Genomic DNA, 22,035 nt, shown 5'->3' with positions numbered 1-22,035 from the left:
ATACATTTGATATAATTTTAGTCCTAGTTGTTTCCGTTTAGAGAGTATGTGCTTCTTCCAGGTTAGGCGTCGATCTAAATGCATACCAAGATATTTAACATGCTCTGCTTGGGGGAGTTGACGATGATTGATATTTACTGGTGGACATGTTCTTCTACGCAGGGTAAACGTTATATGCGTGGATTTTGATTCATTGGCTTTAATGCGCCATGTCTTCAACCATAATTGTATTTGCTCCAGGTGGGTTTGTAGGTTTATTGATGCTGTGACTGGATCTTCATGGGATGCTAAGATTGCTGTATCGTCTGCATATGTTGCCACAGTATTAAGTTTCTTTAGTTTAACCTGCAAGCCCGTATGTCATACTTTGTCAAAAGCCTGAGATATGTCTAGGAAAGCAGCCGAACAATATCTTTTGGCATTTAGGTCAGCGTTTATTTGGTTTACAAGTCTATGCACTTGTTCTATAGTCCCATGCTTATTGCGAAAGCCAAACTGATGTTCTGGAATAATTTTTCTTTTTTCTATTATATAGTTTAGTTTTTTTATGTGTAAGTTCTCGAAAACTTTCGAGATTATTGGTAATAAACTTATAGGTCGGTAGGAGGTCACATCTTCTGGTATTTTTCCTGGTTTAAGAATCATTAATATTTTAGCTACTGTCCAGATACTAGGGAAGTAATTAATTCGTAGCATAGCATTAAATATATATGTTAATAGTTTTATAGCCTTTTCTGATAGTTCTTTTAAAATTTTGCCAGTAATTAAGTCATAACCAGGAGCTTTTTTAATATTAATCTCTCTCATTATTGTATGTTTAACTTTTTTGACCGTTAATTTCTCGTGCGGTAAATCCATTTGAAATGGCGAATCTAGAAAGCTAGTAATTTTATTTTCGTCATCTTTATGTAGCTGAGACTGGAAAGGTTTAGAAACATTTTTTAAGTGTTTTGAGAAAATGTCGGCCTTCTCTTTATTGCTTCTCGCCCAATTATTTTCGCTTGTTTTAATAGGTGGGTTATGCTGCTGGGATCTCCTAAGCTTTTTTGTTGCTTTCCACAACGAATAGTCTGTAGCCTCAGTTGATGTCAAGTTTTCTAGGTATTCTTGAATGCCTTGGTTTTGTTCAATTTGGATTAGATCTCTCAGCTCTTTTATGGCCCTATTAAATTTTCTTTTATTCTCTTCAGTCCTTTGCTGTTGCCAATTTCGTCGTAACTTTCTTTTTTCTGCTATCTTTTTCTGTATTGTACATGATATATGTGTATTTTTTCTTGGAAATGTTTCACTGTTGGGAGTCGCGGAATATGCTGCCTCCTGTATATTTTTTGTAAGATTTATTGCTGCTATTTCTATATCCATTTCAGTTTGTAACGGTAAGTTTAGAGAGATATTTTGGTCTAAGTTTTCTCTAAATGAGGGCCAGTTAGTTCTATTATTGCACAGAGAAGGGGGTTTATCTTTGATGGTAATTTTTGAAGAAATTGTTACTATTATTGGTGAATGATCAGAAGACAGGTCGAAAAATGATTCTGCCTGACACTTTTTTGGATCAATATTTTTTGTAATACAGAAATCTATTGTATCTGGTTTTTTATTTCTGTCTGAAGGCCAATATGTTGGTTCACCAGTAGAGATATGTTGTAAGTTATCTTTCCTTATGGCTTTGAGCAGTTCTCTACCTTTTGAGGTTATTATTCTTGAACCCCACATTAAATGTTTTGCATTATAATCTCCTCCTGCTATAAATCTATTACCTAGCGTACTGAAGAATTCTTGAAATTGTTCTGCCTTGTTGTTATGTTTGGGTGGGCAATAAATCGCAGAAATTGTTAATGGTCCATGGGCTTCCTCTATGGTTATACTGCTGGCTTGCAGGTAGTCTTTGCGGAATTTTTCTTTTTCGAAATGCTTTATATCATCTCGAATTATTATGGCTGTACCTCCATGTGCTTTATCATCAGGGTGATTTGTATGATAAAGCTTATATTTAGGAACTTTCAGATAATTCTTGTCCGTAAAGTGTGTTTCGGAAACCATCATAACGTCAATATTTTGTTCATTTACGAACATTTTTAGTTCCCTGGCGTGTTGTTGGAGCCCATTGGCATTCCAGACGGCGATTTTGTAGCTATTGGTTTCAGGCATTAGGCAAGTTTCCTTACGACTGTTGTGAGTAGACCAAGCATCGTACTCATTTGATCCATTAGTTTGGCCATCATATTTTCTAATCTTGAGATGTTGCTAGTTTCAGTAGGTTGAAATATTGTCTCTCGTTTTTGTGCTGAACCATTTTCAACTATTTGGGCATAAGTTATGTCTGGTTGACTTGTTCTGGTGGGTAGAGGTAGATTGGTAGTAGTGGATTGTTTTTGTTGATGCCTTTTTTCCCTTAAGGCAGGATAGAGTTTCTGCTGTAGTTGCTTGTGAACTGCGTAACCCTTGTAGTTCGCTGGATGATTTCCGTTACAGTTAACACATTTCACTTTTTCATCGCGAACTTTACGAGTACAATCTCCTGTCTTATGTTCTCCTGCACATTTTACGCATCTATATGATTTGCGACAGTAAGTCTTTGTGTGCCCGTGCGCTTGACACCTTGTGCATTGTGGTATAATTCTTTTTATATGTGGTGGTTCGCATTTAATAATATTATTTTCCAATTTGGTGATTTCATACACCGCCTTATTATTTCTATTAGGTTTATGTCTATATAAAACATAGGCAGAGGTTTTTTTGTCGTGTGATGTCGTATATTGTGAATATTTACGACCTCGTGGCCTTTTTCAGCTAGTGCTACCTTGATGGTGTTAAAGTCCGTCCCGTGATGTAATCCTTTTAATACGAATTTAAATGTTCTCTCGGATTTTGGCCTGAATGTATGGTATTGGGTGTTTCTTTCATCTAATTCTTTTATAAGAACTTTAAAGTGATCCGCTTCGAACAATTGGATTTTAATTGTTCGTAGTAATGGTTTTCAATAAGTCATGGATGTTTTTTATTATTCCTACCTTATAGACTGTTATTGGTGGTGGTTTGGGAACAACTTTTTCAGGGCTTGGTTGTATGTTCTCTTCAATTTCTTCCGACAGGTTGCTAAAACTGTTTTTTGTCTCAAAAAAAAATAAAATAAATACATTGTTTATTTCACGCACTTCATTTTTCACTTACATTATTTTAGCACTAGTTTTTTACTATAAATACTATAAATGAATTTCAAAAGGACTGTTGTAAAATAAGATGAAATAATTTTAAACACTAATAAAAATGAGATGCAGTCCTTTTGTCTGGTCACGTAAACACGTATTCACTACACTTTAGGTCCACTGAAAGACGGATAGCCGCATCTGTTATGCGTTTTTAACACTCAATTAAATAACCGTAATAAAATACTGGGTTTTTTTAAAGAAAGGTATCTTTTTATAGCTTGGACCGTATTGAAAATACGTCTTCACCCTACGAAGGTTGGAACTGAAGGTGTGCGAAATGATTAAGCAAAATCGTCATGTTACCTATTGTGAGATTGAGGCATCCCTAAGCATTAGTTCCACCAGCATATATGCGATTTTACATGAACATTTGGCTGTGCGAAAGTTATGTTCGCGTTGGATCACACATAATTTAACAATCGCTCAAAAAAGACTCGTGTCGATTGGTGCTTAAGAAATTCAATCGCGGTGCTTCTAAAGATGTTTATAAAATCGTGACAGGTGACAAATCATGGGCATATTCGTATGAACCCGAAAGTAAGCAGCAGTCGACTGTATGGGTGTTCCAAGATGAACCAAATCCAAAAAAGTTGTTCGCGCACGAAGCACTTCAAAGAAAATGGTGGTCTATTTCTTCGGGAAAACTGGTCATATTGCAACAGTGCCTCTAGAGGATCATACATTGGCTCAAACAAGAGACTATTTGAGCACTCAAAACATCGAATTAATGGGACATCCGCCATACAGCCTTGATTTGGCACCCAAGGACTTCTTTTTGTTCCCATCCGTGAAGAATAAACTGCGTGGTCAACGATTTTCATCGCCCGAAGAAGCTATTGAAGCGTTCAAAAATCATGTTTTGTAAATATCTCATTCGGAATGGAATAAATGCTTTGAAAATTGCTTTAAGCGTGTGCAAAAATGTATCGATCATCATGGCGAGTACTCTGAAAAACAATAAAAATATATTCGCAGCTTAACTATATTTTTTATATATTATTCCCGAAATATAAATAATGACCCTCGTATCACCTATAAAATTATTAACAAGCAAATGCCGTCTTGGTAGATGTAGTAGCTAAGGCGACAGGCCGGTCCTACTTTTCGTAATGATTATGGTCTGACCATCACTTAATACAAATTCAGTTCAGATGGAGCTCAGTCGGAAAGAACGACAACCAAGGAAAAGTTACCAGAGTTAATAAGGAGCTTTGAGCGAGAAATACAAAAACTAATAAACGAAAGGCAATTGCATGGACCACTGGAAAATATTTAAAACAATAATTAAGGAAGCAGCAGTGATGTCAACAGGAAATAAAAAGAAAAAGAAAAGATAGAACAAGATACATAAAATATAGATATATTTTAGAAGGGAGAAACATAAAATAAATTAATTATATAACAAAAAGAACAAGGGAAAGATGATTGGATTTTAAGGAGGCTAGAAGAAGGGCGGATAAAGCATGCAGAAACAAGAAAAGAAAGTGTGAGAACGACCTTATCGACAAGGTGGAAAAAGACTTTAGTGATAACAATTGAAGAGAGACATATGGATACGTAAAATACGCGGGAGATGGCTACAAACCCCGAACAAACCTCTGCAGAAACGACGGACAAATAAAAAGAGATATTGGAAGCAATATTTCCAAACTCTACTTGAGACGTAAGAGAATGCTGAAATTAGACAAGACATAAATCTGAATGCTGAAGAGGAAGAAAGAATATACCCCCAGCTATAGAAGAAATTAAACAAGCAATAAAGGCCTAGAAAAAAAAACAAGGCACCAGGAATAGGTGAAATCCTCTCATAAATCCATAAATCAGGTGGCGGTAAACACAGAACACAGGTTGTGGTGAGATCAGAATCTATCCATGTATTATTTGTCCTATTTATAAAAAGGGAGATAGCTGATTAGCAAGAACATTAAGGTGCTCTAACACATTTTCGAAATATTTAACACAAACGCTTTGCTGATCTGATCACTTTATTAAAAACATAGTACGGAGGATCAACAATAGCACGCAATACTTTATTTTGGAGCTCTTGAATCATGGCTACATTAGTCTTATTAGTAGTACCCTATAGTTGAAATTCATGTGATCAAATCGGTTTGAATATTGATTAATACAGCAATACCTTGTTATTTAATGATAATTTGGATTTGCGCCCAATGACCCAATATGTTTGATATAATTCAAGTCCCATTTGTTCTTCTAAGTTAGGCGCGCCGGTCTAACTACATGTCAGGTCTAGTTGCATGCCAAGATGTTTAATATCATCAGTCTAAAATATTTGATATTTCTTATATTGCTGAACATTATAGAGCTGATTATATTGTCTGAACCCAAACTGATAGTCAGGGATTCTGTTTTATTATTGGGCTTATTCTGATGCATATTTTAGCAATATTTTCCCAAAACGTTTCATTTAGCTGCTTGCGAGACTCTGGTATTATAGGCACTTTAGTCATTTTCCAGTATGTAAGCAAATGATTTGGTTTAATTGATTAAAATAATATTATTATGGTCTTTTCAGGCAAATGTTCTAACATTTATTTAGTGATTAGAATGAATCTCGGTACTTTTCTCCTGGATTCAGATTTTTTCTTACCTTCTTCATTAGTTCTGTTAGTGTAACTGGTATAATGCCAGAGGATTTTATGTTTTCATTATTTATTATGGTCATCTGACTAACTATCTCCTCCTTTTCTTAGTTTTTTTACCAATTTTATACATTTAGGTACATCTAATTGTATTAAAAAAGTATTAGTGTCATATCATACAATAATGTTTATATTACTGAAGGGCAAAATTTAGTCATTTTTTCCTAGTATCTACTCATGATTTTTCATTTTAATTAGAGATAAGATGGGAACACCTACTGCGCCAGTTTTAACGAGAACCGTTAGTAGTGCTATATATGGGGCGCCTGTTGACAATCCTCGAGGTAAAATGACATTGAGGAATACGGATTACGAAATAGCCGTTCATACTGTGAAGATACAAAGAAGCGGACAAGCGATTAACATTGAGGATATGAAAGAAGTAAGTTGTTTTATGTTTTATATATTTTGTTCATTTTTTATTTTTTATTTTACCTGAACTTCATGGTGATATGATTTAAAATCTTTCTTTACTCATTTTATCCATAAGTGCATGTAGTTTTTGATTTGAATCTGTTAAAAATGATCATATTAATATGGTACGGTCATTATTAAATAGAGTATTTCATTTTAAATGATATTTTATATAAATATATTAATAATGCAATTTTTACATAATATATTATTGTTTGTAATACAAAAATTAATTTCGAGTTCACTAAACAGGGTTCAATATTGACCGTTGAACTCTTTGCTATATTTAAAACTTTATTCTACATTACAACAGAATTCTTTAAAGAATGCCTAATCCTTATCGATTCCCGAAATGCCCTCGAATATTTCCTAGAACAGAAATTCAACAACCATCCCCTGTTCACCGACTTACAGTCAATAATCCGTACCCTCTATCTGAATGGCTAAAAGACAAATTTACTGTGGATCTCCGCATCCCGGGAAATCAGCGCGCGGATAGTGTGGCTAAATCGACAACCTCCTCTCCCCTCTCCATTACTAATATTTGTATCTATACTGATATTATTCTATTCATTTCGTGTTTCACCAAGAACAGAAGGTACAAAGTCGTTCATCAACGGGCTCTTTGAGGTTAAGAAGATTTTTTCTCATCTGTTTGCTTTCCTCCTCTTTGAGATAATGCCGTAGCTCCGAATCGAATGATATTGGGTCACTGTCGTTTCTCGCACACAGACGGACTCCTCCGTTACCATTTCGGTATGGGTGCTAGTGCTGTCTGGATAGAGTCTCTACTTCTTTATGGTTGTGATTGTAGAGTTGTATTTGTATCCATTTTTGTATTGTATTAATACACTATTTATTATTTTGTATTAATACACTATTTATAATTTTAGTCACATTCTCTTTGTTTTACTAAATAAAATACAACTAAAATCATCTGAGTCTATAGATGATGACAATGTAGATTATAAAAAATTAGATCAAATAATGTTGTTATAAGAATAAATATTTATAAATGTAAAATTATCAATTAGATTTAAATAGTTATTACCTTTTATATTATTGCTAAAAATTACTTCGATAATTATACTATTTGCTAATAGCGAGGCCCATCAATTTAAAAAAAAATTATTATCCTACTGCTTCACCATATTTTCATTAATAGGTTTTGTTTTAATCATTTAAAGGTGATGATTTTGATGTAAGTGAGAAAAAACATTTGTTTAGAAGTTTAGAAGTTAATTAATCACCTATTTCCAGACGATTGTGTGTGTTGAAAGATCCAAAAGGAGGACAAAAAATACCAATTCGAATCTCTTTAACATTGTGGTTTCATTGATGGCCAGGCAAAGTAGTTTTCAAATCTTCTGTACCATATTGTGAAATCGGAATATTCATGGCCATAAAATGTTGATGTAAATGAGGCAGGATCAGAAAGATGTAGCGTCTTAAGAGCTGCTAAGACCAAATTAAACTGTTACTGCAGATGTTTACCGGCATCATTTCAGCAAAGCGAACGATGTCTTGTTACAACAAAGACAAGCAAAAACGAGAAAAGATGCAAATTCATCCTTTTGCATCACAACGTTTGTCAAGACGTTAAAAGAGTGTATTGTTGCATTTCGAATAGGAAGTTTTAACGCATCCAGCGTACTGGCGAGACAGAGGGCCTTCTAATTACTACTTCTTGAGATTGATACAGGCAATCTAACATCCTTCTTTCGACACGATATCGCAATGTTGCCAAACATGTTGAAATGTTTTTAAGATTTGGAAACATTTTATAAAATTATGGGAAATATTTTGATTAATTTGGTGTATATTGTAGCAATTTTTCATAATAAATATCTTTTCAAAGTAAAAAGTAAGTATAGTCTATACAAAGTTTTTTTGTACATACGTCATCAAGATGTTTAATGTATTGCTTACCGTAATTTGTAAATTCATTTTAGAATCAGACAATATTTTCCTCCTCGAAAGTTTAACCGATCTAGCCTGTATAAACCGGCAAACGTTATTTTAATGCTTTGCTTGTTTTGATAAATTTTATATCGCTGCTTATTATTACTGTAATTGAAAATTCCAAAGCCAGACAGAACAGATTGCATCTCTAATCATTTACTTTAAACAGGAACGAGATAATGGAGCCCTCTTGCTAGTAAAATTCGTTAGAGAGATAGGCAATTTTTTTCTTAAATATTATTTTTCCGCGATTTTTATTGCTTTATCAGAGTTTAAATATATGAAATGTGTAAAAACAATGAGTAGTTTTTCAATACAAACATAATTTAATACAATTATTTCGATGGAAACTGTTGGTTTGAAAAGTATCGAAGAGGTTTAATGAAACTTTCGGATATTGTTTTTAAAAGTATAGAATTTATAAAAGCATGTAATAAAATGAAGGAAGGTTTATTAGATGAGGCATGGATACTTCAAAATGGGACCAATATACCCAGGTTTTATTAGTCATAACATTTATTAATATATATATATATATATATATATATATATATATATATATATATATATATATATATATATATAGGAAGGAATATATATATATATATATATATATATATATATATATATATATATATATATATATATATATAGGAAGGAATGCAGTGATTAAATTTAGTATTATTAAATACAAGTATAACTACTAACAAACTACAAACTAACCTACAAACTAACCTACAAACTATTATAACTGTGTACTAAATTGTAGTTTTAAGTCCTTCAATAATATATGCATTAGATTTACTATAATGTTAAATAAATTATATTTGATAACAGTATTTTTATTTAATTATTTTATTTAGATTAGAATTTTGTTGTATGTCAGAGCCAAATTGAACTAAAACTCAGAGTTGATGCGGCAACATTAACGTCACAAATTTAGATTACGTATGTGCAAAACAACTTTGGATAGACTATATATGTAATGATCTACTAGAAATAAATTGAATTTTGTTGTATATAAAGGATGTTATTACTTTTTCACAATACAGTACAGTACTGTTTTTTGATATATTTATTTGATAAATGTCATTTTTTACTTTTACATTTATTTCTCAAATCAGCTTCAAGAAGCTGTTTCTGCAACGACCATCAAACAACCCATCAATGAATACAACAAACGCCAGTCCATGGATATATTCAGTCAACGTTCCGTCTCTAACGAGGTGTTGAAAGGCCTCAGATACTTGACCACTATTAATAACATCAAGGATTCGAAAACCTCTTACACCTGGGGTCAATTGGATCTGACGACATTCGCCCGAAATCTGATCCAGGTATGCAATCAAGTCCGGGAGATATTCAAGAACGAATCTAGGCTGTTAGAACTAAATTCGCCTGTGTATATTATGGGTAAGTTTAAGTTTTATTTTAAGTTTAAGAAACATTGTTGCTGGTTTTTAACAAATCGAGTTAGTTTTGAGAATAACTAATTTAATAATTTTTTAATTTTCAATAATTAAATGTGCTTTTTCATTGATAAATATTGGTATTAATATATTCGTTTTTAGTTGGTGAATGTTTATTTTATTTTGTTTCTATTTGTTTATTTTATTTTGTGTTTAATTTATATATATATATATATATATATATATATATATATATATATATATATATATATATATATATATATATATATATATTTATTTATTAAAAAACAATTTCAAATTAAATCATGTATAATTATTGGTTGATTGTCAGACAACAATTTACCAACAAGGAATATTATTTGACTGTTGAGTTTTGAGATGTTGCATTAAGTTAACAAAATTCACAAAATATAGAGAACCTGGAAGGCGATCTCTCATTTATATAGAGAGTGTGTTGTGTCAGATAATTATTTAGAAAAATTAAGAAAAACATTTTACTAAAAATAATTATTTAAAAATTACATTTGAATAAAACATTTTTAAAACTTATAAAAATATAGATAAGCTTAGAATTTTTATATTTAACAATACTTTCATACATTGTAAATGAAAAAAAAATCTTATTTGTAGATTATTATAACCTTAAATATAGCAAAATACATTAAATATAATATTTCCAAAATACGTAAAAATACAGTCTACTTTTTATTATTATACTACAATTTTGATACTAAGATCACGCGAGATGGAAAATATTCAACTGAACAATATATCTGAATTGTGAATTGAGTGTAAAAATATATTTTATTATTATTAGAACATTATCCACCTTATATTTTATAGATTTAGCCATGCAAGTTTTTTAATTTTCTGACTTTGTAATAATATACAATATTTTAGTACACCAAAATAAATAACAGTTAATTATTATATTGTTTATTGCAATGTTCTTTTGAGGAGGATCTACACAATTTATTGTATTAAAATACCGACAATTGCTGGTATAATATGTAATAATGTAATTTTGTCAGTACTACTTAAACGTGTTTTTATGTTAACTTGCTTCTTATTACTTATTTATTAGTTTTTTTTTGATGCCATACTAGTATGTTAAGGTATTCAAAATGATCTAGCTACATTTTCCCCAATTTAATACATTTGGGAAAATAGATATAGATATAGAAAATACATTCGATTGATCTTAATTTCAAGAGTCTTGCTAATTTTTGATAAGATTAAGTTTTTGCATGTCATATAATACATTTTTTAGGAGATCTTCATGGAAATGTGGCTGACTTATTGTATTTCGAAAAAACACTTTGGCATATTGGCCCAGGTCTTAGTCCATGTCGTTTGTTATTCCTTGGTGATTATGTTGATAGGGGTTCCTACAGTCTCGAAGTGATATCTTATTTGTTGTCTTATAAGCTGCAGAGTCCCAATAAAGTCAATTTATTAAGAGGAAATCACGAGATACGAGAAGTCCAGAAGATGTTCACCTTTTATAAGTATGTATATAGTTATTACAAAAATTAATTAAATAATTAAATTAAACACTATATTATTGTTTTTAAGTTCTTGAAGTACTAATAATTTGTCAACAGCAGTCCACAATTTAATGTTTCATAAAAAATAAAAATTTCAAATACACAGCAAATTGCTGTATAAAAATAAAATTGATTAAGATAATTTTGTTTTTGGTTTCATCACCGGAGATGAGACTTAATGGTCTACCACCATTAGTTTCAAACTCAAAATAAGAGCCTGAGTAGTGGAGTTAAATTCTAGATTGCGGCTTAATTTTTGTATTTCAATTCTTACAATGTGGACAATCTGAGTTCACAGACCGAATAGCAACGAGCCGGGAGACACTGTAGTTAATTTTTTTTTATTAGTTACATATTTCATTAGATATGCTTAGTACAATCTTAATTCATACATTAATTTATTACTAGTTCTGTTACACTTGCGTTAAAATACAAGCAAGACAAGTACGAGATTAATACATTAGTATGTACTTCCCAGCCTGAATCTTCAACTGAGTAGAAATACAGATAAAATAAGCTGCGTGACTAAAGATATTTACCGAGGAAAATTTTTATAGAACATATTTAAAAGCCAAAAAAAAATCATGCAGTAATTGAGAATTCGTTGAAAAATTGTCAAATTCAAACTATATGTTGTAGAATGAGAAAGTGCCAAATCTAATCATTAGCTGCAACAATGTAATCTTGTTGTTGTTGTTATGCAACATGATGATGATCATAGTAGATCCACTCTTCAACGTCAATCACAACACGCTACAGATAACCTATTTTTTGCACAACAGGCAATGTAATCGTGATAGTGAAGTTAGAAATGGCATTTTCAGTCAATTCGTAAAGCAGCCATTTTTTTGATGATTTGACTTTCTTCTTAATCTTCCTCACAGCATTTGAATTTCTGGAAACAGCTGATTAATAGATTTAAAAGCTCTCTAAATGTTTTTTGAGTTTGAACTTGGTCTTCGCCTAATAAGTCTTGCAATTCAATGTCTTCAATCTTTTTCACAGCATCACGTTTAAATCGTTGAATATAAAACCAACAAATCGAATAAGACCGAGCAGCATCACCATATTTAAAAGTATTTGATGTGCTTTGGCATAAAATAAAATGAAAATATAATTTTCAGCAATCCATGATTAGCGTCAGTTTGCCTAAAAATGTTAAATCGAAAATTAAAATAACAATTTTCTATGTAGAGAAATATCAAAACCATTGAATTTAATACTTAGTTTAAGTTTGTTAATAATTGTTTGTATTTCAATGATAATTGTGTTAGATAGAGTCACACCCTCGTTGGGTACGTGCCTCTCTCCAATCTGATAGAGAGTTCCACTCCCCATGATAAGGTCATGGAGTGGTACAAATAGTTGTACCATCACGGGGATAGTATCAGATCGCACTGTTGGTTTTATTGGCCTTCCGGTCCTATCCTGACTTAAATTTACAATTGATATTTACGCTGATCAAAATACAAGAAAGTGCCTAATGTAATAATGCATTCAATTATTTTTACATTCAAGGGTTTATTAATATTAAGGTTGCCTTTATAATCGTTTGAATAGGTAAAAGAATAATTACGCTACTTTTTTCTATGTAACTTTTCATTTATAGGATTTTTTTAGGAATATAAATGCACCTATATTACTCTCATTCTTTTTAGGGAATGTTGCCTGAAATTAGGTGATAAATTGGGAAATGAAGTTTGGAACGCAGTCAACAACGCATTTGATACTATGCCTATTGCGGCTACAATTGATGGAAAAGTAATTATTGATATATTTTTATTGATTTTCTTTTATTTGTCGTAAGATTATTGCTATTATTTTACATTTATTCTTTTTATATTAAATTGCTTTCTACCATTTTTAAGTAATATAGTATTAAATTTATACCTCTTTGAAAATGTCAAGTTTCGTGCCTGAAAACACGCATTACTTTTCTTATTTAATCAAAAGAAAAAAGGCTTCATCGTTTGTTGGTTTACAGTGAGCATGCTCTAATATAAAAAACACGTGATGTGAAAGACGAAAAACGTTCTGGTAGACCGAAAAAGTTTGAAGATACGAAAGTGTAAGAGTTATTGATTGAAGACCCAACACAAACTCAAAACCAATTGGCAGAAGCGTTAAATATGGCGACCGATTACGAGCAACGGGGAGAATCTAGCAGATGGGAAGATGGGTCAATTGAATGACAAATGGAAAACCGAAACATTGCTTGTTAAATGCTGCTTCGACGAAAAGTAGATTTATTTCGAAATTAAAAATTATGGTTATCCGGTGAAGCCTGTCGATTGATTTCAAAGCCAAATCATTTTGGGCTCAAGGCAATGCCCTGCGTTTGGGGGTCCAGGGTAGCGTGCTGTATTGTGAACTGTTGAAACCTGGTGAAACAGTTTAACCAACCATGCAGTCAACTTGAACTGTGCATTGATCGAAAAACGTCCAGAATGGGCCCGAAGACAGGGTAAAGTAATATTATAGCACGCAGCAGCAATTTAAAATGCGTCGTTTCATAAAGCAAAATCAGCCAAGGAAGCGTTGAAAGCACTGGGATGTGATATCACTACATAGTATAAAACAAAGTCGCCTTTTCTGTCCCTATATCCCTATGTGCGCTTAAATCTTTAAAACTACGCAACGGACTTTGATGCGGTTCTTTCAATAGATAGAGTGATTCAAGAGGAAGGTTTATATGTATAATACATGCATAATATACTAAGGCAACATTGCTAATTTTAGAGGTTTCTAACGTGATGTCGTAAATTAACCTATTTTTTTAGGCTTATTTAGCAATTAGCAAAAACGCTGCCTAACCCTACGAGTTAGATCAAATTAATGTACTACAGTATTGTACACCATAAAAAGGTCTACAAAAAAGTCCGCGATGGTATATGTTTATCTTTTAGGGATAACCCACATTAACCATTTTTATTGTTTACTTTTTACGTGAGAAAATGGCTTATTTACGAAGCTATTTTAAGCAATACGGCATTAATCCTTATCGAATTAAGTACCTTAAATACAGTGTGCAATTAATCTAGATCAATATGGTTCCTTACAGCATGTAAATTAAACAAATATTTTCGGAGATATTACAAATTTAAAATTTGCGTTTAAAAATGTGTAATGTAATAAAAATTGTATGAATTTAGATATTCCAAAGATAGCAGGAAATCTTCATAGTAAGTATAGGGCAGGAGGAATTGTTTTACTCCAAATTTAATGCGTGCAGGCCAAGGGCAGTAATGAATGAACCAAAAATACTGGATCGATTTTAATCATGTTTTCATTGAGTGACATAGGCATATATATTTTATGCCCGTGCAAAGTCGGAGCGGGCCGCTATGTTTTTATATACAACGTTCATATTTGTCTGTAGTGTATTTAATTTAGTATCAGCATTGCACCCGTGCGAAGCCGGTGGGGTCGCTAGTATGATATATAATCGTACTCTCCAGACCTTGCACGATCCGACTATCAACTTTTTGAATCAATGGGACATGGGTTTGCAGAGCAGCACTTCAACAACCTCGAAGAGAAAGGAAAATAAATTGCCCGAAAGATTTAAAAGTAGATGGATAATATTCGGTCAACTAGGTTCGCACTAGACTCATGTCAACTCATCATGAATAACAGTCATTCAACCCTGCAATTGTGGCTCCGGATCTAATTGAAAGTCTTAGATGTCGAACGTGTGCGATTGTCGCTTTTATTAATTTTCATTCTGCTTTCCTGTGAAACAGTGATGTATACATTGGACCTCACTTTGGGTAACTTTGAAACAGATATATGTTGAGGCTTAGAATATTCTTCATGATATGGTTCACATTGCACAGCCATATAACCTGAGCATGAATGAAATTAAAACCAAAGTATTGACAACTATTATTTAATTATATAGGTGTTTTGTTGTCATGGTGGATGTCCTCCTCCTTGGTTGTGTCCAGCAATATCAGCCATAAATGATATACCGACGACTCTTAATCAACCCGATGCACAGAGTTCACTGGCATGGGAATTAATGTGGAATGATCCAGTGCGGTAAGTCAGATATAGTCATATATAAGATTTATGAAATCATAATCATATTAATGAAACATTATTAATTACATTTCTTATATTGTGCCTGAAATACCAAGATGAGATAAGGTTTTCAGATATAGCGGCGGGTAGATGTTGAAATGGATTGGATGTGATTAGCAAAAATCAAAATGTAGTAAAAGTTGATATTAGTATGGATTATTTCTAACTTCTTGTTATACTAACCATTATAACAGGTCCTATGCTCAAACATATGACCAGCTAATAAAATAATTTTATATGGAAAATGAAATTGCCGTATTGTTATCACCGAATCCAGTTTTAACTGAAATGAAAAATCTATGGTATTAGTCAGAACACTCATTCAATTGAGGTGTATACGCTGGCAAGGTATCCAGTAAAACTTACTGTTTGGTATCGATCTTAGACAGGCTTTAGGTTATCCGTTTGTGATGGTACCTAAAAATTATATGTAGTTAAGATACACGTAATTTTGAAAAATATTTGTTTTTATCTTGTAATGATTAGTCTACATATTTATATTTGTTTACGTTTAATCTAACTAAAACGTTTATAATATATAAACTTATATTAGAGCTGACTTGGTCATGCGACAAGATGATCCCACTAATGCAATAGTCGTGGGTTCTAATTTCGCTAAGGTCTTAATGTACTTTATGTTTCTGATTAGTTGTAAAATTACCCATGGGTAACATTGTAAGATTCGAGAAGAAATATCCATCCTAGTCACTTCACTGAATAGGCTGCTTAAGTCCGAACGTCTTATAACAGGTTTACTCGTCAGACTTCAGGATTATTGTTTAAAGCCGCAAGCACTGAACATCTATACTGATGCCTCTAAATTTCGCAGTGGGCTTAGCAGTACATTTGTGATGAACAACCAGGCATATCATTTCCAGCTCCTTGAATTAACCGCTGAACTCGTGAATACTCCAAGACTTATCCCACACTGCAATAGAATCTTCCAAAGAACACTTACCAATTTTCCAAATTCCCTCGAATGTTTCCTGGAAGAGAAATTAATTTAAGAGAATTAATTAAAGAGAAAACCATCCCCTGGTCACCGACTCACTGTCAATCCGTACCCTCTATCCGAACACTTCTCCCGTTGGCATACCGAGAAATGAATGAGCGGATATACTCTTCCCCCCCCCGTCATAAATATCTGTATCCACACTGACCTTATCCCGTTCGTTTCGTATTTCACCAAGAACGAGGTAGAGCATCGCTGGGCCCAGGAAAACTCTTTGAAATTAAAATGGAATTTTTCTCCATTCTTCACGTTCTTTCCCTTCATCACTATGTCGTAGCTCTGAATTGACTGAGATTGGGCCGCTGTCATTTCTAGCTCGGTCACTTGATGACTTCGAGTCTGCTTGCTCATTGTGGGTTCTGTCACCTTGCTCTTACCTCAGTCTACCACATACTGGGCGACTCTCCACGGTGAGACGTAGTGCCGCTGACCAAATCACCAAATTACCATTTCGGTGTGGATGTTAATCTGTGTGGTCTAGATGAAGTGTTTAATGTGGTTTAGTCTAGTGAGTTAGGAGGATGTGTTTGTTTACTTGAATTTGTGTTCATTTGTACACATGTTTTATTTAAAATTATCCTTTAATATCATTTATTTCAAAGATAATTAATATGCATGAGGGTTATTACCTAATGAATTATTAACCCTTTTGTTATATAAGAATTGTTACACATGATGACCAATATTCAAAAAGAGAAACTTTTGGCTCAAAGATCAATACCAGTTTATACACACGTGCAATTTTCGCACGTGGTATATCATTTCAGATTCGAATATTACACAACATATATTTTATTCATATATTTTTTTAATTCCATTTTATTTATTCAAATCGTGAAAATACTAAAATAAATTTCACGAAAACAACATACGTTATTACTTTTTCTAGTCCGAAAACAGTTAACGACAAATTGGCTATGGAACTATTAGCTAATGAAGGCTTCGCTGTTAACACTCGAAGAGGTACGGCCCATATATTCAGTGTTGAGGCACTGGAACGTTTTTTGAAGGCCAATCAGCTCACACATCTGGTCAGAGCGCATGAAGTTGCTCAGTCTGGTTTTCAGGTAATACGATTTCTATACTCCATTGATTCGTTGGACCAACGAAATTTATTTTTGACGAAAATAGGTGCAGCAGAAAGGAAAATTATTGACTGTATTTTCGTCGTCGAAATATTGTGGCGGTCAGAACGATGCCGCTTGTATCATGGCTGATCAAGGAAAGCTGAGAATATTACGATTGGAAACTGAATAGATGCCTAAATGTGCCTCAATACCTAAATAACAAATATAATTTTTAATTTTTTTTTGAAAAAATCGATAAAAATATACAGTGTTCTTATTCATAACATACATTTTACAACTACATCGGTACACTAAAAAGTAATGCATACACGCCTATAAAAGAACACGAACAAAAATGTACACTAAAGTAAAATTTTAAGTTTTAAAATCATATAGTCTATCCAATAAAACAGTGTACTAACGTCATCTAAATGTATGACGTCAAAACGTTACAATGTTGTGGCATTTAACTTGACTTTCGGTTTTGATTATCTTATAAAACATAATTTATTTTAACATTATAGTACATCTAATGCATATGATGATATATATGAAGGATCTAAACTACAATTAATTAAACAGCTATAATAGTTTGTATAGTCAATTCAAAATAGCAGCACGGGAAACGTCGCAATGTTGCCGCAGAGACTGTGAGTTTTAGTACATTTAGGCTCTGACATATAACAAAATTTTAATATGAATAAAATAATTGAACAAATATTCTATTAAATATAATTTATTTTAACATTATAGTACATCACATGCATTTATTATCGAAGACCTTAAAACTACAATTAATTTTACAGCCACAATAATTTATAAGTTGGAGTTTTATTATATATACATTGAACTTTTTTCCACACTAGTATCGGTAGGGTTCTAGATGCGTTTTTGTATGTAGTGGTATCCCCCGAAGGCCTACTTAATTAACAATTTTATATATCTGAGTAATGTATTTTACTTTCTTTAGAGAGCATATTTATCTTTTACGCTTAGTTCTTGTTTCTTTCGATGCAATGTATCCTTGTAAAGTCATTATGATATTATTATATTTCTCCTTAGTTTATCCTGTTACTATCTGTATACATCTTTCTTGATAAAACTACATTTAATCACTGCATCCTCCTTAATGCATTTGCCATATCTGCAAAACAGTTAGTTTTATTTCTCTACTCATACATGTTAACTAAACGTTCATGTATATTCTGAACAATAACACACATGCTCATAAAGCTTTCACATTCTATACTACAATTCCCTACAATTAAAGTATATTAATGGTATACCAGGACATTTAGTGGTTTCCTCTTTCATCGCCCTGTCTTGGTAATCGTCAGCATTGAATCATAAACCAACATTCATAAAGTTTTATTCAATCCCAGTCACTTTCAGAAATACTAGTCAAGTTAATAACCAAGATGTTTATTTCCAATCTATTAAAAACTTGCTTAAGATTCTACCATTTGTCAATTTCTTCTTCAATGTATCTGATCGAGCTCATACAAACCGAGAGTGTTATTTTCGACAATGACTCTTTCCATAAATCCAGACAGTTCTGGTTTGAACATCCTCCTCGACCTGAATATCTATTGTAATAATTATTTACAATACCCCATATCAACTCAATGGATTAGAAATGCAGTGATAGGGAGACATAATACTCTGTGGCCATACCATTCAGTAATCTGATCTACTATGTATCTTTTCGCAGGCTTAATTCTAAAAACTTGCAATCATAAAATGCAATTAAATATTTCATTTATATTTACCGAGTAATAATTTGAAATAGTTCATTCTTTAACATGATTTTCTCGAGAAACTTATTTTATGTACTTTAAGCCGTTCCTTAAATGCAGCCTTTGTTGATGTTTGTTAGGATTTTCTCCACCAGTGTACTATATTTCCTCCAAGTTCTTCAAAAGTTGATTTTCAAACTACTGCAAAGACAAGTTATGGTTATTCATTTCTTCATGGTAGTCACCCTTGGACTTAGAGAAACACTAATTCTGCACCAGGAACAAAACCATTCCTGTTCCCAGCATGAAGAACTATATGTCTGCAATGAATTATTAATAAATGTTATGACTAAAAAAACCTAATCGATAGTTATTCCAACATTTACCTTTTTCCGTGAACCTTTGTTGTCTTTATACTATATTTATTATCATCTTGCCATGAGCAATCCAATGTACCATTCTGAAATATTCATTGCCCTTTTAAATATATAAATTGATATAATTCTTCCTTGATTATGTTATATGTTTTTGAAAATTGTATTCTTCTAAAAGCAATCTCTGGAATTTCCATTAAACCCCTTCGTGGGTTATCTTTACACCACTTAAATCCTAGATTATCCCACAATGTATGAACGGATGTTCTATATCTCTCAAATAGCTGTATATGTTTTGGATCTTTGTGGATACTTTCCAGACTAACAATTTTCTCTAAAATAATTATATTAAATTATGTTTCGATTGAAGAAACTACTTACTGTTTTATACATTTTTGTTATATACTTTGGAGTTTAATGTTATATTGTTTTTTATTTTTTGAGATATTTTAGTGGCCGTGTCCGTACTAATATAAAGTGCAGCTGCAAGGTGCAAAAATATTTTCAATAAAAACCGCGGCGATTTCAAATGTATTAAAACAAAGCGTTAAAACAACGTTTTCCGGTTTATAACCCGTAATGATAATGATTTTTGAAATGATTTTGAAGAATTTTCAGAAGTTTGGGAAACGGACAACTTTTGCAGGCTCATTCCGTTACTTGTTCGAACTTCTCTAACAGCATTCTATCTCTTTTTAAATAGAACAAAATGACAAGGATAATGTTGTCCGACTGTAAAACGAATTTACAACTTTAGACAGACATATATTGACACTCTTGTCACTGCTATTTTGAATTGACTATATATATACTTTTATCATTTAACATAGACTGACACATTTCTCCCAAAGCCTTTTCATTCAGCCAGTGAAGAATTCTGATGACTTAATTGCTGCTTTGACTTCATCATTGCATTCCAATAGATGCTGTTTGTTTTCGTATGTAAAACGACGTTGTATCTATTTTGTGTGTAGTTTACGTGATCTCAATGGTCCTTGAATATTTTAATGATTTTTTTTGCATTTAATGCATCACATTTAATCAATATGTTGACGAATTTACAATAGTATCATCTGTGGGAGTGATGAAATTCATGAAAATTTATAAATTTAAAGTAAACGGATCAATAATATTGTCACTATTATGTTTAACGACCGTTAAACGACGATATATCTCAGTAGGAATCATTTTCTCGGCAGTTCAAAAAAATAAGAGTACTGTGCATTTGACCATTTTTTATATATACATATCTACTATATCTATATACACTTTTTATTACATTTTTATTAAATATTTTTATTGCAGCCTTAATTTAAAAATTAATTTATTACTATTATGTTGTACTTATATCAATTCAGAAGCAAGATGAATGCCGAATAAATATTCCAGTTTATATTTTCCAAATTAAAATTAAATTCAACTACATAAGCTAAAGTTGTGAGTCACACATAAGTGTATAAACAATATGCGAATTCGTTGTGTTTGGTTTTCTCAAGTTTCCGATTTTCTGCCCGTTGTTCAATAGCTGAATTGCTTCTACGTTGTTGTGATTTAATAACTTTATATCAGGTTTTAAGGTGAAATTTTGGAAAACATCGTAAATGAATTTACTTTCCAGATCATCGCGCAGCTCTCTTTGTTAATTAAGTAGTGACAAGCAACATTAATTAAAAAAAACTTGTTTTGATACCGTTGGAGTACTAATCGGTTTGATCACTTAATGCAGCTCCATATTTGTACGCTGTAATATGTTTTATAATTAACTGATAAACCAGTCTCTTTGATCTTAGGCCAAGTTAGGAGAATCTATCAATTAACCAGTATAGTTCTTTGATTTTGTGTCTGATCTCTGCTTTTTGTTTAACGTGATATTTATAACCGAAGCATTTTGCTGTTTCTGCTTGAGGAAGTTATATAAAATGGATTCGTGCATTCGTGTCATATACTATTTTGTGCAATTCCCAACGGGATTGGCTTTTGATTAAATGTTTTTATGATACGCTCAGTCATATATTAATGCTTCTTTTCTAATCGTTTCTTCGTAATTCGGTAGGCGTAATGCTAAGGACCGTGGTTCAGAGTGCATGCTAAGCTGTATATCCAGTCACTAAAGAATCCAGGAAGTTGACGCGACTAAAATCCATAAACATATAGTCTATTCAAAGTAGCAGTGAACTTACGTCATCTCAATTTATGACGTCAGAAAGGTGCAATGTTGCCGTCTTTAACATTGACATTTGACCCATTTTAGTTTATTTCAGCCTTGATATATAACAACATTCTAATGTGGATAAAATAATGCATCAAATATGTTAATATAATTTATTTTAACATTATAGTACATCTAATGCATATATTCTCGAAGGACTTAAACTACCGTTAATTAAACAGCCACGATAGTTTATAGGTTAGGGTTATTTTATCATATTTACATTGAACATTCTCTCCTCGTTCATTTTAACCAAATTCTAAAATGCTGCGAATATATTCTGAACAATTACACATATATTTAAGGACATACATCTTTCACAGTTTAGA

At 32.2% G+C, this 22,035-nt stretch overlaps 1 protein-coding gene across 1 annotated transcript in view; it reads left to right on the top strand.

Moving 5' to 3' along the window:
• LOC143189981 (uncharacterized) overlaps positions 1 to 17,640 on the top strand; it is a 34,293-nt gene extending 16,653 nt beyond the window's left edge. Inside the window, exons 7-13 of the mRNA XM_076394019.1 lie at positions 6,071 to 6,254; positions 9,373 to 9,661; positions 10,949 to 11,186; positions 12,884 to 12,986; positions 15,127 to 15,266; positions 17,210 to 17,387; positions 17,452 to 17,640. Coding sequence (XP_076250134.1) covers positions 6,071 to 6,254; positions 9,373 to 9,661; positions 10,949 to 11,186; positions 12,884 to 12,986; positions 15,127 to 15,266; positions 17,210 to 17,387; positions 17,452 to 17,577 — 1,258 coding nt within the window. The 3' untranslated portion in view covers positions 17,578 to 17,640. The remainder of the gene's footprint in view (positions 1 to 6,070; positions 6,255 to 9,372; positions 9,662 to 10,948; positions 11,187 to 12,883; positions 12,987 to 15,126; positions 15,267 to 17,209; positions 17,388 to 17,451) is intronic.
• The last annotated feature ends 4,395 nt before the right edge of the window (positions 17,641 to 22,035 follow it).

The sequence above is a fragment of the Rhynchophorus ferrugineus genome, unplaced genomic scaffold, assembly GCF_030347505.1.
Source record: "Rhynchophorus ferrugineus isolate W39M unplaced genomic scaffold, kcgeb_rfMv2 rfM1, whole genome shotgun sequence".
In the NCBI taxonomy this organism is placed as follows: domain Eukaryota; kingdom Metazoa; phylum Arthropoda; class Insecta; order Coleoptera; family Curculionidae; genus Rhynchophorus; species Rhynchophorus ferrugineus.
Note: the sequence above shows the minus strand (reverse complement) of the source record. Positions and strands in the feature narration are given on the sequence as shown.